Source organism: Trichechus manatus, unplaced genomic scaffold (assembly GCF_000243295.1).
Source record: "Trichechus manatus latirostris isolate Lorelei unplaced genomic scaffold, TriManLat1.0 scaffold00282, whole genome shotgun sequence".
Lineage (NCBI taxonomy): Eukaryota > Metazoa > Chordata > Mammalia > Sirenia > Trichechidae > Trichechus > Trichechus manatus.
The window spans coordinates 796919-823439 of record NW_004444218.1 but is presented as its reverse complement, the minus strand read 5'-3'; the positions used below and the strand labels follow the sequence as shown (position 1 = coordinate 823439).

Below are 26521 nucleotides of genomic sequence, written 5' to 3'. Positions count from 1 at the left end.
CCCAGCATGGCTGAGGCTCGAGGGGGTGGTGAGGGTCCACTGTGGTCAAGGCTGGGGTTGCGAACCCATGTGATTTCCTGGTTTCTCTGCTTACCTTAGGGCTGCCTCCACCATGCAGGAACTTGGGCCCTGCCTCCCAGCCTGCCCGGCCCAGGCCAGAGGGTCCTCTTGCTTCTACCTCTTATACTTCCACGACCCTGGGCCTCTCCCCTGCTGCAAGGTTTCAGGGTTCAGGTACCATACGATGAGGAATCTTGGTCACCCTGCTCCAGTTGCCCCGTGGCTCCCTGGTCCTTGGGGTGACCACCACCTTTGCCAGGGTTTGCTGTGTGTCTGGAGGTCGGCTGTCAGCAAAGCCAGGCTCTGAGCTGGCAGATTTGGGCTTTAGCGTTGTTGCCCTTCTCTGCAGCAAAGGGGACTGGAGTCAGAGTGAAGCTGTCTGCAGCGGCTCTCCTGCATGTGAACCTTCAAGGTGATTGAGTTTCTCTTTGCAGATAACAACCAGGCCAGTCCCTGCTTCCTGCTGGTGGCTCCCCTCTGGGTGGCCTACTTTTTCCAAAGCATCAAGGACTGCCCAACCCACCTCAGAGGTGGGGCAAAGCCAGCACTGGGCTGTCCTAGTCTTGCGGTGACCGCCAACAGCCCGGCACTTTCTGTTGAATCCCCAGTGTTCTGTGAAGATTTTAGGGGGGAAAAAACAGGGAGGGTGTTTGTGTAAATTGAGCTGATTTCATGCTGCCTGTCAAAGTTGTCGTGGAAGGAACTTTTTTTTAACCCTAATGGCACAGTGGTTAAGCACTCGGCTGCTGACTAAAAGGGTGGTGGTGGTTCAAACCCACCAGTTGCTCCGTGGGAGAAAGATATAGCAGCCTTTTTCCATAAAGATTACAGCCTTGGAAACCCTATGGAGGCGGTTCTACTCTGTCCTAAGGGTCCTTATGAGTTGGAATTAACTGGACAGCAGTGGGTTTGTTTTTCTTTTTTAATATATAAAGCCAGAAGCCACTCGGGCACTGTAATGATTTTCCCTTTTCCCAAGTGCAAAAGGGAAGGAGGTAAATTTTATCTTAGGAAGAACCACAGCTGGATGCTTAAGAGAACTCATTACCACTTTATTTTCTCATTTTCTGCTTGGCCTCCACGTCCTGTGTCCAGCACAAGTGAGAGGCACCGTCTGCCTGGGGCCTGGTCGCCAGTCCTCAGAGCCCTGCTACCCATGTCCCCAAGTGCGTATCATGGCTGAGACATGCAGGTCGGCCTGAGGAGGCACGTCCTCAGGGTGGTGTTGGTTATGTGACCAGTTCCCTTACTGCTGGAGGGGGGCACACAGGAAGGAGGCTTTGTGGGATGGGGGTCATGACCCCCTTGCCGGCTGCCTCCCCAGGGCACTGGCTTCTTGTTTGGCTTTCCTGCACTGCAGGCCTGTCAGGGGCCCAGGGCTTCCCTCGAGGTTCTCATTTTGGGGTAGGTGTGTCCTTGGAGAGTGGAACAGGGGCTTCAACTCGAGAGGCAGATGGAGAGCTCTATGAGCTTGGGCCTCGGGGACCTGAATGAATGCTTTTGTCTCTGTTCCTCCCCCATTCAGATTTGAACAAAAAAGCCCACCCTGTGATTAGGCAAATCCCACGGTAGTTGCCTCAGTATAACTGTTTATACACTCAAAGGCACAGAGTGGAGCAGCCCAGAGTTGACTTAGAATGGAATCAGGGACCAGAGACTGAAGGAGGTACCTACCGGCGTAGGCTCAGGCTGCTCGCTCCTGGTCATTTAAGTCCAGTGTTTCCAGTCCCTAGAGGCTCAGACTGAGTCTTGGTTGGGCGGTCTCTTCTCCCTGGATGAGGAGCTGGTCCCTGCTGCCAGCACCACTGCCCTTCACCCCCATGCCCCTTCCCTGGCCGGCCAGGGACAAATGGATCTCGGAGCCCCTGCAGTGGGCCCCATGGCCCCCACAAGCCTTGTCTACACCCTAGCCTCCATCCAGGCCAAGAGCTTGTCAGTGGCTTGTGGCTACTGTTAAAAACATAGAACGGTGCCCCATGTTCCTGGAATCTCCACTGCTTGTGATCTGGAGTCTGTGTCTTCTTCCAGTTTGCTCCAGCATTGTCTTACTCTAGCCCATTTGAAGGGACTTCCCTGGTTGAGTTCTCATATCGTGAATTCTCTAAAGAATAGACATTCACATTATTAGATAAATGGTCGGGTGAGGGCGGAATGAAAACCAACACTGTTGATATCCTCGCTCATGAAGACAGAATAGGTCCCACATCACCTGCATGCTGTGGTACGTGACAGTCCAGTCACCCACTTAGGAATGTGTCCGCCGCACACCCCTGCCCTCCCCAGCTGGCCTCTGTCCCTTTGACACTGTGCCTTAGTAACCGGTTCAGAGTTGGTAGGCGGGGGGCTGGGGGTACCAGACTCTGATGGCCACCCGGGGTGGGAGCTTCAAGCCCACACCTGTTTGATTCTTTTAAAGTAGCTCATGATTTCATATCTTGAAGAAAGAAGACACGCCTTTCACCATATACATTGAGTCCAAACAAGTTGAGGTTTTGTAATTTTGGAAATGTACCTGTATATGTTGTTGTTAGTAGCTGTCAATTTGATTCCAACTCAGGGTGACCCCATGTGTGCAGAGTAGAACCGCTCCATAGGGTTTTCAAGGCTGTGACCTTTTGAAAGCGGATTGCCAGGCGTGTCTTCCAAGGTGCCTCTGGGGGAGTTTGAACCACCAACTTTTTGTCTAGTAGTCGAGCACTTAACCTTTCGTGTCTCCTAGGGTAGCCTGTATAGATAGACATAGATGGTGTAATACACTAACGTGTCTGCACACGCGTGCACTGGTGTATCTTTTTCCATGGAGCTGCACCCCCGTAGGAGGGAGGCCCAGTGCCTGCCCCTTCAATCTGCTGAGGGCGGCACACGGTTGGCCAGGACCATCTCATGCCCAGCGGTCAGCCAAAGCTTCACGTGCTCGCCCAGACAGTGACTCCCTCCCTGCGCGGCTCTGTCCCCAGCTCCCTTAAGGAAGCTTCAAACTGATTGTTTCCCGCAGGGCCTCTGCAGAAGTATTCCAAAGGATATGCTGCTTTTTGAAATGGAATTATATCATTAGTACCTGCTGGGATTAACGCTGACATTGGGTTTATCCGTCCTTACATCACCTCCTCTTGTTCAAAGGCTGAGGGGTGATCTGACGAGCCCACCCACGCGCCGCGCCTGGGCTGGAGGTTTCGTTCTGTGTTAGGTTCTGTGTGTGTGTGTGTGTGTGTGCATGTGCATGCCTGTATGTGTGTGCATATATGTATGTGCGGATGTGCACATATGTACATATGTGTGCATCCATGTGTGCACGGAGAGTGTGGAGTTGAGAAACAGAGAGGACTTGAACTACTGGAGAATCTGTAAAATTCCACCGCTGGTCCCAGTGTCCTGTGTCTGCTGCCCTGGTACCCTTGGCCCTGGCTCTTTAATCCAGTGAATTCTGAGGGGCTTGATTATCGTGGCATCAGACCCACCTGTGGTGGGGCTGGTTGGGCACATGTGAGCCTCTCTTTGTGGCCTGAGTGTGTTCTACCTACAGACAGTGAACCTCCCCAGTCTCACGCTCACTGTCCTGTAAAGTGTCCCCTACTTCCACCCTGGCCCAGGAGGCCCAGAGTGACCCACAGCCAAGCCTGCCTGAGAGCAGAAGAAATCCCTCTGCTCTCCTGACTGGACTGTGCTCAGCAGGACGCGTGCTGGTGCACCCTACCCGTGGGCTTCTCAGCCGGAGCCTTTAGGAAGTGGGTTCTGTACCTTTTCACAGCCCCTGTTGAACTGATAACACCTCACCCGGGCTGCGGGGCCTGGTGTCCACTCCTGCTTGAGCCAGGGCCAGGCCTCTACACCGACGCAGCTGCTGTATGTTATTGTGGACCATGCACAGAAACTCACTTTGCTCTTTGTCTGTTTCTTTGGCAGGTTGGTGGTTGGGGCCAGCTGTATCCTTTGCTAGCATGGAGGTGACAGGCTGCTGCTCTCGCCTTCCTGGGGGTAGAGGCCGCAGGACAGGTGCTTTGCTGCCTGGAGCCCACCACTTTACCAGGCCACTTGGGGTGGTGACCTCTGCTCTGGGACCACCTGAGGCTGACCTCCTGTGGCTGGGGCTTCCTGGAGGTGTCTCCTGAGACTCACACCAGGACGGGCTGAGCCTGCTGGGGCAGCTGGACGTGGGCTTTGTCCTTCAGAGAGAGCAGTAAACCAGGAGCTCCAAGAGCAGTACAGAGTGCTGGGGTCAGGGGAGAGGACCTGGGGTAGATGAAAGCGTTTGCTGAGCATAGGTCACCGGCGGCTGCCTCATGTCTGTCAGGGATGGGCCTCTTCCTCCCTGGAAGCCCCAGCTGGAGGTTCTCTGTCGCCATGCGGACCCTGGCGAGGTTAAACTGCAGGGCCGGCCTCTCCACGGGGCTAGAGGAAATGCCCTCTGCTCGGGCTGGCAGCGCTGCCGCCCTCAGGACCTATGCAGGAAGGAGCTGTGTGCAAGGCCTCTGTGTCTCCCCTAGCCCCAAGAGCCTTCTCCCGGGGCCAGGGCTGGCTGGGCACTGGGGCTTTCACCTTGCCCCTGTGGTTTCGTGCCTTCACTAGCCCTCCTTAACCCACCCGCTGGCAGACGTTGCCCTGGAGTGTGCCGGCTTCCTCTCTGGCATGGGCCTGGACACCACGGTGATGATACGCAGCATCCCTCTGCGGGGCTTTGACCAGGTAATGCCCCATGGCCCCCACCCAGCTGCTCTGCCCCTGAGGGCTGCATGGCCCTGCCTCCACCCCTGCCAGCCCAGGGTTGGTGCAGGTGTGAACTGGGAGTGAGGTCTGAATCCTTAGAAACTGGCCCAGCATTGAACTAGATTATTAACAAAACATAAAAGCGCATGTGCCAGAGAGTGGAGGGCAGGGTTAGCGCAGGGCATGCGTGCAGCTGCTGCAGGCATAGCATGCTAAACTGAAGGCCCTTGGCGCACTGGGCAGGTCAGCCCTTGCAGCCGGGTGTGGCTCCAACAGGAAGTGGCAGGCATGGCGGCAGAGGCACTGCCCCTAGCTTGGAGACCCCATCTCCCAGCTCCCTCCTCGCTGAGCCTTTTTGGGGTCTGAGAAGGATGAGGCTAACCCAAGCTCAGAAACAGCCTGAGGAGTCGGTGGGGACCCAGCAGGCCTTTGGATGCACCTGATTCCATAGACAGCCGTGATGGCAGTGTCAGTCACCATGGGCAGAGCTGACACTGTAGGCAGCGAGCACAGCCGGTGGAGGCTTCTCAGAGCAGCACTGTCCCAGGACCAGGCTGCCAGGCCGTTTGTGATGGTGGCAGGGCCAGTTCCCAGTGCTGCCCCAGGATGTGCCCCAGCAACTGTCAAAAAGTGAAACTCTCCCACCCCTGTGAGAAGACCCCTGAGTGGCAGAGCCCCAGTCCACCACACAGTCCTCCCCGGGCCAGTGAATTGCCCGAGTAGGTGTGTGCTCCCTTCGGCTGGGCCATCTTGTACCTGGCACGTGTGTGAGTATATCCTCCACCTGTAGTCATCCACCACGTCACTCAGCACCTACCTGCCAAGTGCCCACAATGGGTCACAGTGGTCCAGGGAAGCATTTGAGCCTCATGCCTCCCAGGGAGAGCATGTGGGCAGTGACAGAGGAGCAGCGAGGAGGTTGTGCAACTGTTGGGGACAAGGCCTGAGAGGCAAGGGGGCCTGTAGGGGCCGAGGGTGCTGGAAAAACACCTCCGTGTGGGTGAGGGCAGGGCTCTCTGCAGACCCTTTTGCTGAGGGCAGGGCAGAGCTGGAGGTCTGCAGGGATGTGAGTCCTCAGGTGTGAGTGAGCAAGCGAGCAAGTGAGAAGCAGTGGATTCCGGCCTGCTGTGGAGTGGGAACGTGTGTGGGGAGCAGGATCCAGGTGCGGATGCTAGGGGTCCAGGGCTGGCGTTGGGCTGGTGCACATTGGGTGCTCAGGAGAATCTGGGCTGGAGGTGGGGATCAGCAGCATTGAGGTGGCCCCTTGTTTCCACCTGGCTCAGGGGGTCCACAGTGGCCCCGTGGTGGGCTAGGGTCCAGGAGAACCAGGCCCTTCAGAGCTCATTGGGTTAAGTAGCCAGGGCTGAGGGCACCAGCATGGCTAGTGGCCCATGGTTGGTCTGTACCCTGTGGGATAACCAGTGAGTGAGTCAGGGGAGAGCAGAGGACAGGGTTGAGGTGTGCCCAGGAGAAGGTGCAACCTTGAGGCATGGCACATGGGACGGCTTCAGGGAGGCAGTATGCACATCCCACGGGGTGAGGACATGCGATTCCAGCGGGCATGCGTAGGGTGACCAGAATGGACATGCAGCCTGAGCAGACCCAGGGTGACCAGAACGGCCATGTGGCCCGAGCAGGCCTAGGGTGACAAGAGCAGCTGCATGACTCGAGCAGGCCCAGCAGTTTCCCTTCAGATTGTAGCCAGATGTCCCAGGCTTGTAAGGAGCCAGAAGGCTGTAGAAGGACAGGCAGCCCCGGGACAAAGGAGGACACCCATCAGGGCGCAGCCTTTGCTGAGGGAGGCCACCTAGCCCTCGATCCCAGACACAGGTTCTCCCCGAGCTGCTCAGAACAAGCTGGCACACCTGTGCAAATGTCAGGTATTTGCTCCTGAGAGGACTTAAACGGAGACTGTTTATTTTCTCCTGAAAGAAGAGGTGGTGGGCCAACTGTGCCTCCAGCCTGCTCCAGCCGGACGTCTGCTCCCACACACCCTCACCCCAGCTGGGCCCCCACTGCAGCTGGGTGCACATGGCCCTCCCAGACTAGGAGGGAAAGCCAGCAGTCTCTCCACAGATGCCCCCACCCCCACCCCCAGGTGTGAGGGCAGAGGCAGGGTCCCCACCCAATGGTAGAGGAAGGGGTCAGGCCACATGGACAGGTGCTCAACGACAGCACTGGACAAACAGGGCCAGTGGGGGGGTGCAGCTACATCTGGTTAGCCTGGGGGCAGGGCAAGGGAGAAGGGGTGTTTCTCTACCGTTAATGTTTTTAGTAAAGACTAAATGAGGTAGCATCTAGATAAAAGCCAAAGGCCATGCATCTTATTATCTAGTGCTGCTATAAGAGAAATACCACAAGTGGGTGGCTTCAACAAACAGAAATTTACTTTCTCTTAGTTAGGAGGTTAGAAGTCTGAATTCAGGGTGCCAGCTCTAGAGTAAGGCTTTCTCTCTGGGTCGGCTCTGAGGGAAGGTCCTTGTCTGTTCAACTTCTATTCTTTGGTGATCTTCCTGTGGCATGGCATCTGTCTTCCCCCATCTCTCCTTGCTCCTCTGTCCTGCTCTGCTCCGTTTATGTCTCCAAGGTGATTGGCTAAAACACCCTACACTGATATGGCTTCTTAATGTAAAAAAGAATACCTATTCCCAAACTGGACTATGTTTTTGTTAGGTGCCCTCGAGTCGGTTTCAGACTCATAGAGATCCTATGTACAATGGAACGAAACACTGCCAGGTCCTGTGCCATCTTCACAGCTGTTGTTATGCTTCCATTGTTGCAGCCACTGTGTCAATCCATCTCGTTGAAGATCTTCCTCTTTCTCACTGACCCTCTACTTTACCAAGCATGATGTCCTTCTCCAGCAATTGATCCCTCCTGATAACATGTCCAAAGTATGTGAGACCAAGTCTCACCATCCTTGCTTCTAAGGAGCATTCTGGCTGTACTTCTTCCAAGATAGTTTTGTTCATTCTTTTGGCAGTCCGTGGTATATTCAATATTCAGGTGTAGGGGTTAGGATTTACAACACATATTTTTGGGGGACACAAGTCAATCCATAATACCACGTGAATCCTGACCAAAGGATCCAGGGCCACACATGTGGCTCTGGGAGGGGCTAATGCTTCCCAGCCAAGCCTCCAGCTTTAGAGAGAAAGAGGAGGCCCAGCGGGTGGGGCAGCCTGCATGAGGACCCCTGTCAGAAGGGCATTGGGCGCCTTCTCCAGACAGACTTTTCTTGGGCTCCCGAGGCCTCCTGCCATGCCCTCTTCTCCCTGCCCAGTCCAGCTTCCTTGGTGGCCCTGGGCCTGGCACCATCATGTCAGGGGACACATCTTGCCTTCCTGTGTCTACACTGAGATGCGTTCTCGCTCTGCTCTGTGTGTTGCGAGGAGCTGGCCCCGAGTAGGGCCAGGCACGCCCTCTCCTCTCAGGGTTGTGTGTCAAGGTTGTGGTGTGGTATCTGGTTCTCACGCGTGTTCTCTTGTGCTTGCAGCAAATGGCTTCCTTGGTCACAGAGCACATGGCGTCTCATGGCACACAGTTCCTGAGAGGCTGCACACCCTTGCAGGTCAGGAGGCTCCCTGATGGCCATCTCCAGGTGACCTGGGAGGACCGTGCCTCTGGCAGGCAGGACACGGGCACCTTCGACACCGTCCTGTGGGCTGTTGGTAAGGGGTGCCGGGCCACACCCATGCGTCTCTCGGGTCCCCAGGCAGAGGCCAAGGGATGCAGTCCCTGAGAGGGGCCCTCATCTCCTTCCTGTCAGCTCCAAGGGTTTCCCTCACATGCTGACTCCCAGGTTGAGTGGCTACTACACAGCCCCTCTCTACACAGGGCCCACTGGGCAGCACGCCCGACCCGTCCATCTTACTGTCCTGAGCACCGAGCTGCTTCATGTGTTCCCCAGCACGATCTGACCTTGTTTTGAAACCATACATCGAAGAGGTCTGGATGGTGGGAAGCAGGCAGCTAGATCGTCTTTATTTAGGAGACCAATCAGTCCTCCTGACTTCATGTCCCTTTAGATAGATGGTTTATGAAGGTTTTTTCACATAAGTCCTATATGTTCCCTACTAGGTTTAGCCTAGGTATATTTCTCTTTAGCAAATGAGATGTTTTCCATTATAGTTTCAAGCTAGCCGTTGTTAGCACCTGCAAATGATCCAGATTTGTAAGTTTTGAGCAGCATTTTTACAGCTCCTGATACTTTCCAGTGGCTGGCTCTGGAGTCTGCAGGGTCATTGCATGCTAGGAGGGGGTCTTGCTGGCCTTTCCAGTGCCCACACCTCAAAGGTTTCCAAAGATGATGTCCAGGGAGGGTACAGAGAGGCCTTGGGGCCTTCTGGCCCAGCAGTGGGTGGGGCTGGCTGCTGCCTCGCTCCTGGGAGATCTGAATTCTCACCCTGCTTTCTGGGAAGCATGCATCCTACTTTACACAGAGGTGAAGGCCGACCAGATGTGGCTGTGACAACTCCCTCCAACAGGCGAGGGTGGCGGGGAGATCAGAGGGGCTGAGCCCTCCCTGCACCCCCGAGCCTGCACTCCAGACCTCTGGTCCCTTGAGGAGAGGGGTGGAGAGTGTGGCGCAGCCAGGGGAGACCCTGCTTGGGGCTGGGCGTCTAGGGGAGACTAGGAGGGGGCGGCCTGAGCCTGGGGGAGGGGGAGTCTGGAGGAAAGGCATCCTGGTCTGGACCCGACCTAGTAGAGGGGAGCCCAGACGCTGTCCCCACCCTATACCTGCTGTGTGGTTGCCCCAGCCGTCCGTGAACCAGGGGTCCTCGTTAGTGAGGGCAGTATGGCCAGTGGGTACAGCACACCTGCTTGGAAGTCCCTGCCTACCTTGTGACCTGCAGTTCCTAGTTTTCTCAACTGTCCTGTCAACTTACACTTTGAAAGCTGGAGCAGTTGAGTTTTTGCTTTCTTGCTGTGGTGACCCTGTCCCGGGAGCTGAGTCCAGAGCAGTATCACTGTCAGGAGCATTGTCTGCTCCCAGTCATAACATGGTGTTACTGAGCTCCCTAGGGCTTGTTGTCGCAGGCGGGTCCCAGCACCCCTGGGTGGGGTGAGAGATAAAGCTGTGCCACCAAGCAGCACATTTCTGGAGAAGCCAGTCTATTTTCCCTGAGTTGCTCGGAATGAATGGAAATTAGAAATGGGAGCACATTGGCGGAGTAGTTGGATCCTTTACTCTTGAGCAGACACAGGGCAGATTCAACAAGCTGGGAAAGAGCCCCAGGTGCCCTGAAGTGAATTTTGTGCATCTTGACCTAAAGTTGATAAACTACCAGGAGAAATATTGTTGATCAAGAGTATTAAGGAGTTTTGTTATGGTAAATGCTATGAAAGATAACGTAACTTTTCAGATCTAGAAAGACAAAAACTCATTGCTGTTGAATTGATTCTGACTCTTAGCAACCCTATAGGACAGGGTAGAACTGCCCCATATGGTTTCCAGGGAGCAGCTGGTGGATTCAGACCACGGACCTTTTGGTTAGCAGCCAAGCCCTTAACCACTGAGCCACGAGGGCTCCCTTAGAAGGACAAGTGAATCTTTATTCTCTTGAACTCCATTCTAAGCAGTGAGGTGACAGGGTCCTGCCCTCTCCATGGCAGCCCCCTGTCTTACTGATGTCTCTCCACACCCGACCTGCCTACCATGATGACTGCAGCTCAGAGGGCATGGGGCTGAGTCGTTGGAAAGCCTCGGCATGCCCCCGGCTCCCTGGTGGAGTCCCCTGCAACAGAGCTGCTGTGGCCTGAATGTCCACCTCCCTCACTGGGAGTCATATTTTTTGTATTTTCAAAAAGGGCATCCCCCAGACAGCCTGCGCAGTCTGATTTATGCTGTGGCTGGAAGCTCTCGGAGCCCTTGGCCTCTGACCCTGGCTCCCGGAGTGCAGCACAGTGGCGGCGGTGATTTTTGGCGCACCCTCTGGGGCTGCTTGGGCATGTGCTGACTCTGCTGCTGGCTTCCGGGCCGTAGTTTTGTAAACATTCAGGAGCCACTTCCCAGTTGAGGAACTGGGGATGTTTTCTGCTGGATAAACTGATAAGCCTTTAGCCAGCCATTATTTTTACTTTCAATAAAGGATGATCTGCTCCCGAAGGTTAAAATCAAATGCTGTCAGATGTTGCACAGCTGGCAATGGAACATTTCCTCCCTGACTGTGCTTTCCAGTCCAAAGGGAGCCAGCTGGGTCAACCAAGCTGGGTTTGTTGACGTGGGCTTTAAAAACAAAAAAGGGAAGGACTCCCTAGCGCCCCCTACGGACACATGCACAGAAGTGCTGGTGTGCGCGGCAGGGGTGTCTGGGTCTGCTCGGGGCCTGCTGTGGCCGGCTGCCCACGTGGCCCCACAGAGTGGTGCCGGCTACTGGGCTGCGGCCATGAGGAACAAGGACACAGAGTGAGGGATCAGCAGCGAGGCCTCTGAGTCCTCCTGTGCAGCCTTGATCTCCACGCGGGGGATTAATCACATGAGCTGGTAAGGCAGTTAATTGCTGCTCAGGGGGCCCGCTCATTGTTTGTCTCTGAATCACCCACCCACACCAGGTGTCTCAGATAATAGACTGGGAACTCGCCGCGCGGAGGATTTCCTGTCTGCAGATGTGCCGATTACGGCGCTGAGTGAAGACAGTCAGCCTGCGCAGGGCTCGAATTCGCCCCGCGAAGTTAACCAGTTGTGGCCTGAATGCGACTGGGATGGAGCGTCTGACTAGATGCCTCTGTGTATAAACACTTCTGAGCTTGAGCTGGGCTTTGCTTAGATTTTTTGTACAGAATGGAGAGTGCCTTCAGATCAAAGCCTTGGGAAAAGCGGGAACAGAAACTGCCATGAGCCCGCAATATCCCAGCCTCTCTGGACAGTTGTCTGTCCCTCCCCCTGTGTCAGGATGAAGGCTCTGACAGGCAGTCCTCAAAGGGTCCTGACCACAGCTGGGAGAGCTGGCGTGTGGGGGAGGGCTGCTCTTCATCATGGGGTCCTGCAGTCCCGCAATCTGGGGCGGCCATGGTCCTGTCCACCTGGAGTGCTGGGGGGGCAGTCCCAGGCCTCCTGGGCTCTTGCTGCTGGCCATTGGAAGAGGAGCTGTTGCCACCCATCTGTGTGGAAGTCCGCAGTTAGTTCATTTCTGGACCTGTCACATGTTGTCAAGTGACCAGCAAGCCAGCAAGCTCTGGCTCCCCAAGTACCCAAGGCTCTGTTCTCGGATCTTTCGTCCAGCCACCACCCTGAGCCTGCTCCACACACAGCCCACTCCTGGTGTTTCTTCTGGGACCACGGCCAGATGAGGCTGATGGTGCCCAGGGGACAGACAGTGTGCCAGACCCACACCCAGCCCTTGGTGCCTAGGAGGAGCAACCTGGGTCGCCTCCCCCACCCGCTCTGCCTCCTCTCACTCTTTACTCAGGAAGTCTCGCCGCACTCCTAGAGCAGTCTTGTGGCTCAGCTGTGGTCAGCAGGCGGCTCTGCCACACCACAGACATGTCCCTGCAGAGTTCTTCCACTGGTGCCATTTTGGCAATCACATCTAGACCAGGGCTTTGAACTGGTTTGTTCCAATTCGAACCCCTCCTGAGAATTTGTGTGTCTAAGAAGTTCCCAGGTGATGTTAATGCTGCTGGTTAGGGACCATTTCTGAGAACCACTAGTAGAGCAGTGGTTCTCAAAATTTGTTATCTATAAGCATCCCCTGGGGATCTTGCTTCGGAGCCCTGGTGGCGCAGTGGTTAAGAGCTTGGCTGCTTAACCAAAAGGTTGGCAGTTCAAATCCACCAGGCACTCTTTGGAAACCCTATGGGGCAGTTCTACTCTGTCCTTTAGCTATGAGTCAGAATTGACTTGACGGCAGTGTGTTTTTTTTTTTTTTTTTTTTTTTTTTTTTGGGGTGGGGGATCTTGTTAAAATGTAGGTTCTGATTCAGCATATCTGGGGTGGAGATGCAAATTTTCAGCAGTTCAAACTGGAATGAACCGGTTCGAAGCCCTGATCCAGAAAGCATGAGTAGGGGCAGCTGTACAGAACCAAGTCCTGCAATGGAAACCGTGGGTGGAGCTCTGAGTCCAGCAAGAGGGAAGGGGCAGCTGAGGGCCCCCACACCTCTCAGAGGCCTGAGGGAAGGCTCAGGCTTGCTGTGGACATTGGGGCCCCTGGAGCTGATGGGCGTTGCTGCTGGCCAGGAGCCCTTCCCGAGCCCCTCCAGGCCTGTTCTCTGGGGCTGCGTCCTAGCTGCAGCTGTAGACAGCGTGTGTCTGGCATGTTCTTCCCTGTGGGGGTCTGTAGTCGCCTGCCGTGATGGCCTCACCGGGCCCTTGTCTGGAGGACTGCTTGCCGACAGACACCTGGCCCACCCAGCGCTGCCCCTTCCCTGCTCTCAAGATGGAGTGTGGCGGCCTTTCGGCAAGGTGCCACTCTGCTCTCACACCCAGGTTGTAAGTGCCTCTCTGATAGTCCAAAGCCTTTTATTTCGGTGCAGATTCCAAGATTATAATTATCGAGATCAAGAGAGGCCCAAATCTGCTTGTGGTAGTTTTGCAGGGGAAGAGAATGCACACATGTGGAGCTCTCCCCATAGGCACCTCCCAAGCCCTGCGCCCACAGCCCAGGGAGGCGGGCTATGCTGCGCACTCCAGCAACACACTGTCACTCCTGAGACAGCACTGCCAGCTTGGCGCGCGCATTCACCACAACCCAACTCCCCTGTGTGCTAGCCCATTACGAGGCCAAGTGAGGGCGGGAAGCAGCCTGCTCTGTGCTCACTTGGGCCTCGTGCCCTCCCCTTGGGTAGCCTGACTCAGCTTCCTCAGACTGAGGGTCCACGTGGCCAGGCCAGGGGCCCGGCTGTGTGCCGGCATGCCCCTTGGTCTAGAGGCTGTAGAGCCGCTGGACTCGCTGGTTGACCCCACCTCTGGCCAGCATCGGGCTGGGTCTTCTTACCAACTCAACCTCATACTCGTTAGAACTTAGTGGAAACCAAGTAAGAAACTTGAGTGGGTGATGGAAGCAGCTGGGAACTCCTGTGCTGGGGGACCAAGGCTGCAGGCAGGAGGTGGGCTGGCCAGCCTTTAGTAGGCAGAGCAGGCAGGTCCCCAGGCATGGGAGCTTCCTGCTGATTCCATTACCCACTCGCTTTTCTGTCTGGATCTCAGCCCGTCATCTACCCTGTCTTCCTCCTGCTGGCACTTAAATCTCACTCATTACATGGATTGTCCTTCACTCATCATGACATGTGCTCCAGGCAGCCATGAAATTGGAGGGAACGCCGGCTCTACTGTAGCTGGTGGGAAAAGGCTGGGAAATCGGACGTGGCCTTCTGTCTGGCGCCCCTTAGCTGGGGAGAGCAGGTAGTCACCTCCAAAGGCAGCTGCATAGGTGGTATTTCGCGGTCAGCCTTCTCTGGTCCCCCCCTGGGAGGCAGACGGGCTGGCAAGCAGTGTGGCCAATCCTCCCCCAGGCCAGGGGTGTCAGCTGGTTGGGGCTCTGCGCAATCGAGGAGGGCTGGCTGCCCAGCTGTGCTGAGAGCTCGGGTGGAACGCAGCTCCTGCCACCACATCAGGGCTGGGCGTCCCAGGAAGGTTTGTGCTGGGACGGAGGAGGGCTGTGCTCCCTGGAGTCACTGTGTGGCCCCGGGGAGGCAAGAAGCATGTGGGAATGCCGTGGTCACACGGTCCCCTGATGGACCTTCCCAGTTAGCAGAGAGGCTTGGCCTGGCGAGGGAGGAGCCGCCCACCAGGCACATGGGTGCAGCCGTGCATCTCCGCAGTGCGGGCTCAGAGGAGGAGGTGGAGGTTTAGGTGCCACCATTGTTTGCAGAAGACGGGGCAGAGGGTCACCACATCTGTTACATAAAACGACAAGACAATCGTGGTGATGTCTATAACTGACTGAGGAAAGGCCAAACCAAAAAACCCACTGCTGTCGAGTCGATTCTGACTCGTAGCAACCCTGTAGGACAGAGTAGAACTGCCCATAGGATTCCAAAGCTGTAAATCTTTACAGAAGCAGACTGCCACCTCTTTCTCCTGTGGAGCGGCTGGTAGGTTCAAACCACCAAGCTCTCGGTTAGCAGCTGAGTACTTAACCACTGCACCGCCAGGGCTCCTTTGAGGAAAGGCAGGAACAGGTAGTTCACAAAAGAGGAAATAACAGTTGCTGTGGATTGAATTGTGTCCCCCTAAAATGTGTGTGAGCTTGCCTAGGCCATGATTCCCAGTATTATATGGTTGTCCTCCATTTTGTGCTCTGATGTGATCTTCTTATGTGTTGTAAATCCTAACCTCTATGATGTTAATGAGGCAGGATTAGAGGCAGTCATGTTAATGAGGCAGGACTCAATCTGTAGGATTAGGTTGTATCTTGAGTCAATTTCTTTTGAGATATAAAAGAGAGAATCAAGCAGAGAGGAGAGGGACTTCATACCACCAAGAAAGAAGAGCCTGGAGTGAGTGTGTCCTTTGGACCTGTGGTCCCTGCACCGAGAAGCTCCTAGACAGGGGAAGGTTGATGACAAGGATCTTCCCCCAGAACAAACAAGAGAGAGAAAGCCTTCCCCTAGAGCTGGCGCCCTGAATTTGGACTTCTAGCCTAAACCGTGAGATAATAAATTTTTCTTTGTTAAAGCCATCTACTTGTGGTATTTCTGTTATAGCAGCACTAGCTAACTTAGACAGTGGTAATTAATGCACAGCTGAAAACAACTTAATTTCACCAGTCGTCACAGAGTGCAAATTGTAGCAGCGCTGAATGAAGCCTCTGAGCTGCCTCTGCCTGGATAACACTGTTGGGTACGGGGCTGTGTGTGACAAGAGCGCCCCCATCTGTATGGCTGCTTGTCTCTCCTCCAAGGACCTGCCCCAGGGAAGTAAACCAAGACGGGCCCAGACCAGTGCTCCACCACTGCCATCGGTGCATCCAGAAAAGCATAAAGGCAGAGCCACCCATCGTCCCACCCAGAAACAGCAGCACTTGGCAAACCCACCGCTGGAAGTACAGGCAGATCCTGTGAAGCAGGGAGGAGGTGACGTGTGGTGGCAGGGTTGACTGATGGCGATGCACGTGCAGCGCAGGGTAGACAGGGACCCCGGGTCCCCAAATTCTCTGCTGCGCTATCACCATTATATGTGCATTTTAAAAATTTTAATAAGAGGAAAATGATCAGGGAAATGATTCAGGGCACATTTGCCTGTGTCTTCTTATGCTACTTACTCCCTAGCCTGGGTGTTGCCACTGGTGGCTGCTGGGCTTCGACCCCCAGCACCCCGCTCTGCACCTTCCTCTGGGCTCTGGCACTGTGCTGCAGGTGGCATCCACTGTCTGATCAGGTCCCCCAGCACCTGGGGAGGTGACCCTGCTCTGAGCAGGAGGAAACAGAACATTAGTGGGTTCCAGGGTGTGTCCGAGGTCACTGAGCATCATGGCTGACTGGCACTGCTACCAGCACACCTCTGTCCTTGTGGCCACTTTGGGGATCATGCCCAGTTGCTGCTTAGTGAGGCCCATGGCGAGGTCTCAGGTTGTGAGGTGGGTGTGGGTGCCTGGGCTGAGCTGGACCCCTGCCTACCAGGGCTTCCTTGCACAGGCCTGGGGACACAGCCCTTACCCGGCGGACACTGCTCTTATTAGTGCTGTGTGGCTGCCTGTTGTGCCTGTTCATCATGTTCACTCCAGAAATGTCGATTGAGCACCCCCGGCCTGCCTGGTGTTCACACTGTATCGTTAATCCATCCCTTCTCCCATCCCGCCATCCACGTATTTCTTTGTATTAGTGGCTTCATTCCTGTGCTCCCATATGCTTTCCACATTTATGTACAGAGCAACCCGATTTCTGTGTCCTAGAAAATCCCGAGTGTGAAATGGGCTGTGGACGCTGTCTAGTTCCTCACCTACACTGTTGTCTCATCTCCTTCCGGCCCTCGGCACCCCCAGGTCCACAGCTACCATGAGGTACGTGAGGAGATGCTCTCGGCCTCCTGTGACCGGCCAGGTGGGGAGTGCAGGCTTGTAGTCCCCAGCTGCCAGCTCTGCCCGCCTGCCTGTTGGTCCTGAGATGCAGAGTGGTGACAGGAGGCGGTGGGCCTTGCACCCTGGTGCCGGCCACATCCCAGCACTGGGGCCTGCGGAGGAACTCTGACCAGAGAGGTTCCCAGCTCACCAAACTGACTCCATTCTGCTCAGGCAGCCTAGAGCCTTCCTCAGCAGGTGCTTCCCAAACACCCGAGGGCTCCTCTGTGTCCTGAGGTCCAGAAGTCTAGGTCACCTCGTTCAGGGGCAAGACATTGGCCCAGGTGGCATGTTCCAATCCATATGTCCTCGGGCCTAGATCCCTACTCCTTTAGTGCCTGGTGTTGACTTAAGCAGAAAAGCACAATACCGTCTACAGGTGGAGACCACCAAGAACATGTCCACAGCAGGCTTCCAGACGAGGCCTGGCATCGCATTGTTTGGTCTGATTCGCGATCTGTGCCGCCCAAGCACCCGACTCATGTGGACGAGCAGTAAGAGGCTGGAGCCAGCCTCCCTACAAGCGTGAGAAGTGTGGCTTAGCAGAGCCTTTCTGTTTTGACTTCCAGCTCGAGGAGACCAGCTGGCGACTTAGGGTTTTCTCTTTCACAGGGGCTTAGACTTCCCCACACTTACACTGGAACGAGCATGCGCTGGCTGCATGCTCACTGTCCCTGAGCTGTGGGAATATGCCTTTGAAACTAAATCACCTTCACGTTGGGAGTCGCCCTGAGCCCTACAAGCCGAGACGAGCCAACCCCCCGTTGCTGCACTGCCCCACCCGCTGGCTGGGCCAGGCCACTCACCCTGAGTCTGAGATGGCGTTCATCTGAATTTGGGGAAAAAATGGGACCTCTGAGGGCAGCTGGGCCTGACAAGGCCCATATGCCACCTTCCTTGGGGCCACACTGTCAAGCTCGAGAGGAAGCAGTGCTGATGCCCCTGGGGAACAGCCATCCCTGGCCCCTCCTGACCTCTGAACCCCAAAACAAGATGGGCACTGAGTCAACTGTGGTCCTCGGGGAGCAGGTGTATGGTCAGTCAGAGACCTGGCTGGCCCGGCTCTTCTTGGCTCTGGACGTATGGAAGTGAGGCTGCTTGTCAGGCAGCACTACAGGCGCAGAGAACGAGGGCTGGGCCTGTAGCCTGAAACCCCTGGAGCCCAGGAGATGGCTTCCATCCTACTTTTCACAGAATTGAAATTCTGAGCAGGGTATGGGAAACTGCGTCCCACAGGTCCCTCACACAGTGTCCCACTGCTGGGCCCGGGGGACACAGACCACGTCCCTGTCCACACAGACACAGTCTGGAGGTGGGTGGAAGCGTGAGCCTACTGTGACATGTGACACGCTGCCTGTGCCTGGTATGACCTCACGGGCATAAATGCAGTTGGGGAGGGTAGAGGGCTCTTTGGAGGCAGCCCTGGAACTGCGGTGGGTCAAGAGTGGAGCGCTGCAGGAAGGACCCCACTGGGACTCACGAGGTGCCAGCTAAGCACAGGCCCCTCACCAGGCCACAGGCAGGTCCTGCGTAGAGTGCAATGCCCCGCCCCACAGATGCACACACCCCTGTGGGCCTCACACACTTCCAGGACAGGAGACTCAGCTTCCTCAAGAATTTTTTTTTCATTTGCAAACAGATTGGTTTGGTATATTCCATGTCTTCCGTTCCGGTAATTCTAAGGCCTATGGTCCCATTACGCTGGTGCCTGGGCCCTTGAAAGGCTGCGTCGGTCTCTGCTCATACTCTTGTTCCATCCACAAAATGTCTGGGTCTGAGTCGGCAGACCCCACTGAACCTGGTTCCCATCAGTGAGGTGGGATTTAGGGACCATGATCTGTGACTAGTGGTGCATATTGCTATTGGGTTGTCATTGCTTCTAGAACTTTTCGGTGGATAGAGCCAGGAAGTTTGTGTTTTTTAAAAGAAAAAAATGAATTTCCAGTTCAAATTTGACATTATAAGATTTTAACTGTCTTCTTTGAATGACATTGAAGATGTCTTTGCAACTTGATTTTTGTTTAGAATGTTGTTCTCTAAGGATGTATAGTCGAAATATGGACTCCTTAGGTCTCTTGAGCAATTGTTTCTCTGTGTGTTGTCACCAACCTCTATACAGTTAGGTTCATTCGTTTTAGGTTGTTTACGTATTTTAGGGATTTTTTTTTACCCTTTCTGATTTAATTTTATTTTTTGAACGTATGAACCATTTATATGAGTGAAGAAAAAGAAGTCATATAACAAGATGTGTTTAGTGAAATCTGACTTCCATCTCTGTCTTCTCTCCCCTGTTCCCTCCCTTTCTTTCAATCACTGTTGGTATTAGTCTTGGTTTATCTTTTCATTGATTATTTTGCAATGTATACATATGTGTATGTGTGTGTATGCATGTGTGTACATTTGTATGTGTATCTATGTGCATGTGTATATGTATATATGTATGTGTATGTGTGTTTATGCATGTACATGTTGGCATCTATGTATGCATATGTATCTATGTGTGTATATTGCATTTGTATACATGTATGTGTGTGTACATGTGTACACGTGTGCATGTATGCATTTCCTCTACTCTTACACAAAGGGTAGCATACCCTGTGCCTTCTCTATACTTGTTTTCATGTCCTGCTCCACCTCAGAGGACCCTCATATCAGCATAGGAAGACCCACCTCGTCCTTGTAGTGCTTCCCAGGGCCCCATTATGCAGTGCTCTGTGGTTCATCCAGTGTCGCCATGGGTGGACCCCTGGGTGGCTTTTGACCCTTGCTGTCACAGACCAGGCTGCAGTGCAGCACCCTGTGGTGAGTTTACTGGTGCTCCTACGATGTGGCTGAGTTGCTAAGCCCCAGGCAGATGCACAGGCCCTTCCCCCCAGGTAAGCCATCTCAGTCCCTGGCAGTGCCTGCACCAGCAGGTTGGGGCTGCACCTCTGTGCTTTGGCCCACTCAGGAGGTGGGAAATAGCAGGTCCATATGTTATGTGCATTCGGTTATGCAGGAAGGTGAACAGGCTGCTTTTCCTCCTCTGTGAACTCTCTGTGCCTCTGGCCTGCTTTCTCTCCAGCGTTGGTCTTGTCCTGTGGCTCCAGGGTCCTTTGTGCACAGAGGCTGCCACCCCTGCTCTGTGGCTTAAATGAAATATCTTTTCAGAACCTCTCATTTGTTTTTTGATTTTGCTTGTGGTATTTTTGGCGAAAGTGTTTTATTCATATTGGTTGAATTTAGCGCCTGTGAAAATGGCTTCTGATCTGGAAAATGTCATGCAGCCCTGGTGTTGGGGATGTGGAGGCAAAGGGTCTCACACTCTGTGGGGCTGGTGTCAACCTGCTGGCCAGCAGTGACCTGGTCAGGGCTGTGATGGGTGGTGGAAGGGCTGAGGGAGTCTTGGCAGAGGTTCTGGATGATGGCCACATGGGTGAAGAGAGGGCCCAGGCTCTGGAAGTTGCCCTCAGAGGCAGAGGATAGGCCCATACAGGGTAGGGAGGGCATAGGAGGCAGGGTGACCAGGATAAGGGACTGGGGACGGAGGAGCCAGGCCCTGCCACAGGCATGTGGCTTTCAGGGACCTGCAGGGCCAGTGAAATGGGGCAGGGGGTGCACTCTTATCTCATCTGGTTCCCACATTGGCCCATTTTACAGATGCAGACACTGAGGCTTCAGAGAAGAGAGGCCTGTCGAAGTTCTCAAGTGCATCAAGGGACAGATGCGGCCTAGACTGCCGCCTGCCCAAGGGAGGAAGTCTCTGAATGCTGGCTTTGCAGCCTGGATCAGCTCCAAGGCATCAACTGAGCCAGCCTGGGATCTAGAAGGGAGGACCAGGCAGAGCCCAGAGCATAGTCTATATCCAGGGCTGTGCATGGGAGTGGGCAGAAGCCTGAGAAGGCCTGGCAGGGAGGGAGGAGGCCTGGGGGAGAGGGGCGGGGTAGCCAAGGACACAGTCAGGACAGGACAGGGCCTGGACACTGAGGAAGGTGGGCAGCCGTGGCCAGGGAAGGATTGCTCACAGCTGACCCCAGGTTTCCTGAGGCAGAGAAGGCAGCTTTTGTGGCATCTTGATTCATGAGGGACTCAGTGCCTTCTGGGCTTACCTCTAGTGCTGAGTCATCCCCAACTTGGGTGGGCCATGGGGGACAGCCCACCTCTGGGTTGTCAGAAACAGGATAATGTATGATTCACATCGTACAGTAAGAGTAGCAAAGGGGAAAGTGACATCAGTTGAGCCTTTCTGAGAAAAGGGGGATCTGTGAGGGTACACAGAGAGGACATGAAGGGAGAGAAATGTGACATGGGCTTGTCAGGGCTGGGGAACAAGTCCCCAGTTGTCCAGTTGGCTGGGCTAGGCCCCATGATGGTGGCCTACATCCGCCCTCAGGAGTGTGGCCGGCAGAAGGATGGAAGGACCTGTGGCCTGGGCAAGGCACGTGGACCTCAGGCTGACCGAGGCCCAGGTGTGGGGTATGGCTGTCCCTTCCAAGCCCTGGCGAGACCCCACTAGGGGCAAGGCTCAAGAAGGGGTTGTGGGGAGGCCAGTGTAGGCCAGGTTTAGGGCCGAAGGCAGAGCTGGGGCCTATCTAGGCAGGTCAGGGCCTCTGTGGCCACCAGGCACACCTGGGCTCAGAACCTGGACAAGCTTAAGACCAGCAGTGGAGCCAAGAGCAGCTTGGTGTGGTCTGCAGGTACCCACTGCCACCAGAGAGCTGCCAAGGGGGCTGGGGTGGCCACGCTGCTTCACCATGCTCACCCACCTTGGGGGTGGGGCCGCGAGGCAGACAGGTGAGGGGCCTAGATGTGGTCAGCAATGTGTGTAGCAGGGCTGGCTGCTGACCTGGCCCCGCTGCACTTGGGACTCCCCACCACCACACGCACCGGGGCCCAGCAATGCCCCGGAGTCACCCAGCAGCCCAGCCCCTCCCCTCATCCTCATAGAGTTGCTTTAGCGCCCGCCTGGCAATGCCCTGGAACCTAGCCGCATGGGCTGACCAGGGCGCGGGCAGCAAGCCCTCGGGATTCGACTCCTGTTCACTGTCCTCCCCTCAGTAGCAGTCTTGTGGAGAGAGCCGGGCTTTCCAGGCACCTCGCCTCCAGGATTTAGCAGAGCACCAGACAAGTCACCTGGCAGCCCTGCCCATGTCTGACCTGGTGGGCAGGCACGGGGCACTGCAGGGACGGCTCCTTGCTGGCTCCTCAGGTCCACGTGGCCATGCCTTGGTCTCCCCCTGGGATCAGAAGCCTGCTGCACAGGGGGCTCTAGAGGAGGGCCCAGGCTGGCAGATGGTGGCCCCACTGGCCCACTGTCGAGTGTTGCATTTTCCTGACAGAGAGAAGGAGATGGGCTTCCTGGGACTCTCCAGAGACGGGCTACAGGCCCTGAGCTCTCTACTCTTGGGTCCTCCCTGCTTCTGAGAACAGTGTGGCTCCTCATCTGTGTCATATCCCCACCTCCGTGGCTCCTGATGGGCCGCAGCCACCAGGAAACCTTCTGGGAGAAATGGAAGAGTCTCAAATTATTTGCTGAAAAAAACCACCACCACCAAAAACCCATAGACCCCTCAAGTGCTCTGTGGGGGCTAGCGCACCCTGCTAGGGTCCCGGAATCTATGGCTCTCACCCTTCAAGGCTAGGGGACATGCACATGGATGCGGGTCTCATGGAACCCTACCTGGTGGTGGCACTGGTATCTGAGACCAGGCGCCTGACAGGAGGAGAGCATCAGGCCTTACCTGGGCTCCCGGCCAGGCCTGAGAGTCAGCCTCAGGGTGTCACCAGGGCGTGTCTGGTTCTGCTTTAGTGGTCTAGACAGGGCCCTTGAAGGAGGCCTAGCTTTGCTCTCCACACACAGAGACCCAGGATAGGCAAGACGAGGCCTGGGGGTATTATTCTCATTGCCTGACAGCGCATGCTATGCTGTGGGGGACGGAGGCAGGGAAGACAGACGCCCAGGGCCAACAGTTTGGATGAAATCCCACGGAAGCTGTGGACCCGGCGCCGCGGGACCACAGGCAAGCATGGGCGAGGTCCCCATTGCCCTGCTCACCTGATGCCAGCAATCCCCTTGGTGCACCTGCCTGTCTTATACATCGGTCACAGTTGTGGCCACTGTGTGATGTGCCTTTTCAGCCGTGTTATTTGTGAGTGTTTATCTCAGACTCACAGATGCCCCTCAAGGCTATGTGTCCTTCATGTTTCACCAGTTCTCAGAAATGTTTTAAGTCAGACCAAGGAATCTGGTTAAGAAAATGTGAATATCTAGGTCAAATGGCTAAAGAACACTTTTCAGCCTTCCTCTTTGCTTCCTTCAGGTCGAGCTCCAGAAACCAGAAGTCTGAATTTGGAGAAGGCTGGAGTAAATACCAACCCCGACAATCAGAAGATCGTGGTTGATGCCCGGGAAGCCACCTCCGTGCCCCACATTTATGCCATTGGAGACGTGGCGGAGGTAGGGACTGTGCCCTGCACCTGTCCCCCGCTCCAGCCTGAGCCAGGCTTGGGCTGTGCGTGGCTCTCGTGCCTCTCCTCAACCACAGAGGCTGCAGACCAGCCTCCAGGAGCTGTCAGAGCATGTGCTCTGGGGAGGGCTGGGTATTAGGCTCTGCCCTCTCGAATGCTCGTCCTTCATGTGGAGGGTGGATACAAGAGGACTTAAAAAAAACAGGCTGCTGACTGAGCGAGAAGACATGATTAGCAAATTCGGTTGCGCATCTTTTCATGTCTCGGCTGCCAAGCATGGGCTTTGGTTAGTGCACATCAAGGTGGGGCCTCGACTGCCAAAGCTGGTCTGGAGGCTCAGCATCCTGGAAATGCAGCTGCTAGGACAGGGCCTTGGGACTGTCATATCCCCACACGGGGCCCCCAGAAGGCCCACCTGCCCCACTCCCACCTCCTTGCCTTACTTTACACGTCTGAACTGTGGGCATCAGCAGGGGGCAGAGCCTAGACCTAGGACATCCTTACCAGGGCAGGGAGGGAGGTTCAACCTGCGGAAGGGATAGGGCCTCAACAGCTGCACGGGGTGAGGACCCAGCCCCCGCAGCATGTGACTGTGGCAGCATCTCTGCCTTGGAAACAGGGGCTGTAGCACCCCCTTGTGAGGTTGTGGTGAAGATGCTGTGGAGTCGACACTTGTCAGCTGAAGAATGTTTAGTCAGCATCCCATTCCTCACATTCCGGGCTCCCAAGAGAATGTGGGCTGATTAATCATGGAGGCCCCACACCCCCTCAGTCCTTCAGGAGCAATTGCCCTGGCCTGGCCAGCACGCCCTGGATGGGAGGGGCTCTGGCATGGCTGGGGGGCCGTGTGGCATCGTGACATGCCGATAGGTTTCGTCCATCACATGTTTACTGACTCCAGCTGTGTTCCAGGCAACACAGGAACAGATACCAAAGGTCCTGGTCCTCATACAGGTGACATTCTGATGGGGGTCGTAGATGACAAGGAAGTAAGTAGAACACTTTAGACATCGGAGGATGTTTATTGTCAGTGGTCAGGAGAGACCTCGGGGTGAGGGGATCAGGCGGGAGCAGGGGAGTGCCCTCACCACCCTGCCTACCCTCACCCGGCCCTCCACGGAACCCATTTTGGGCATTGCCAGGGAGGAGCCTGGGCGAGAAGGGGAGCTAGTGTCTGAGGCAGAGTGGGTCCCCGCGTGGGCTCTGGCCACAGTTGTCACTGATGCTGCAGGACCATCCCTCCTTCAGCCCCGCCTGCCATGCTCTGCTGTGGTCCTTGCCCTGCTCACGCCAGGCAGTGGGCTCAAGAGAGCTTGGCACTCTTGTGGACATGGGCTGGGGCAGGGGTTATGCAAGGCCGGGCCTTCCCTTTGTTCCTGGCGCTGAGCCTGTCTGATACCTATCCCCAGAAATGGTGCCCACTCATCACCAAGCAAACCCCTCTTGCTTCAGTTGCCCGCCAGCTAGTGCCCAGACATGAGCCAAGCGGCTGTCCCCATACCCATCTTTCTAGTCCCGCCAGGCCTCCTGTGAAACCAGGCTTAGGAAATGGTGCATGGGGCCTGGAGGACACTGGAACCGACTGCTGCAGATGCAGGCCTCTAAGAGCCACCCTCTGGATAGAGGTTCCCCAGCCATCGAGGCAAGACAGGGCTCGTGCGTGTGCGCGGAAACAGCTCGGCAAGGTCCAGAGCTCCTGGTCCCTCCCCTGAACTGTGTCACTTACAACCATCCCGGTCAGCCTTGTCAGTTCGGTTCGTGTGAAGGAGGTGAATGGCTTTGCATGCCCTGGACTGCCCCGCGGCCCAGCCCGTTTATCTGGCCGTGCAGTTTCTCAGGCGTTACCTCTGGAAAGCATGGCCTCTGCATTGAATAGTTGGGACACGGCGTTCTCTGACTGCGTGCTCTGTGCGTGCTCCACCCTGAGACAACACCAGCATTCTTGGCAGAGAAGCGCCGTGTGCATTACAGCCGCGCTTATCTGTGGACAAATGAAAACATGGGCCTGCGCACCCCCCGTCACCAGCGAGTTAGAGCTCTGTCAGCTGCACAAATGTGCTCCTCCCGGCTCCAGGGCTCATAACACCGAGGTGGAAACCATCATGGTTCAGACTGTGCTGCTAGAAATATATTGCACATGCAAAGCATCATCTGTTAAAAAATTAAATCCACTCTGTTAGAAAAATGACTCTGAGCAGTTGAAAGAGTTAAAAGCCCACTGCTGCAGCGACCTCTGGGGAGAGCTCTGGGTGGATGGGTGGGGTGGCATTGTTTAACGCGATACTGCGCACCGTGTGCGTGGTTGTTTCCGCAGTTAGTCAGGCCCAGTGGAATGCACAGGCTGCCTGCACAGCTTTATCTCCGCTGATCTCCATTCATTTCTGGAATGCCAAACAGCATCCGCATTTCCTGCTGCAGAGGTGATTGGCAGCTGGCCCTGAGCAGACGCGTGCAGGAAACCGGTGGCAGTGCCACCTCCTGTTCTCTGAGTAGGACATATCCTGGGACCAGAGGGGTCTTCAGCAGAACAGCGCCCTGATTTGAGATTTGTCGTGGGCTGTGGTGTGAAAGTGAAACTGCGTATCAGGATCACCCAGAATGCTCTTGGGCCCATTTTAGCCTGAATCTTAGTTAATGCAAACGGTGTTGTTGTTACCAGTCATGGAGTCAGCCCCTGACTCATGGTGACTCCATGCACAACAGGATGAAACGCTGCCCTGTCCTGCACCATTTCCATGATCGGTTGTGGATTGGACCATTGGGATCCATAGGGTTTTCACTGACTGATTTTCGGAAGTAGATCACCAGGCCTTTCTTCCTAGTCTGTCTCAGTCTGGAAGCTCCTCTGAAACCTCTTCAGCATCGTAGCAACACACAAACCTCCATGGACAGATGGGTGGTGGCTGTGTGTGAAATGCATTGGCTGGGAATTGAACCTGGATCTCCTGCATGGAAGCCGAGAACTCTGCCACTGAGCCACTAACCAAAACCCCAGTGCCATCGAGTTGGTTCTGACTTATAGCAATCCTATAGGATAGGGCAGAACTGCCCCATAGGATTTCTAAGACTGTAAATCTTTACAGAAGCAGACTACCATATCTTTCTCTGTCGGAGAGGCTGGTGGGTTTGAACTGCTGACCTTTTGGTTAGCAGCCTACCGCTTAATCACTGAACCACCAGTGCTCCTACTGAACTACTACTGCCCCTATAACGTGAACAGTAGCAGGATCTTTTGAGCTGTGTAGTGGGGGCATCTTTTCGTGGTCACCAACTCAAAGAACCGGATTCAGAGAAACTGTGATCGAGGGT

At 55.3% G+C, this 26521-nt stretch overlaps 1 protein-coding gene across 1 annotated transcript in view; it reads left to right on the top strand.

Annotated features, from left to right (window-relative positions):
* The window catches only part of TXNRD2 (thioredoxin reductase 2), an 80674-nt gene that overhangs the window by 46686 nt on the left and 7467 nt on the right, over window positions 1–26521 (top strand). Inside the window, exons 9-12 of the mRNA XM_004390086.3 lie at window positions 3964–3983; window positions 4652–4743; window positions 8261–8435; window positions 23065–23201. Of these exons, the coding sequence (XP_004390143.1) occupies window positions 3964–3983; window positions 4652–4743; window positions 8261–8435; window positions 23065–23201 (424 nt within the window). The remainder of the gene's footprint in view (window positions 1–3963; window positions 3984–4651; window positions 4744–8260; window positions 8436–23064; window positions 23202–26521) is intronic.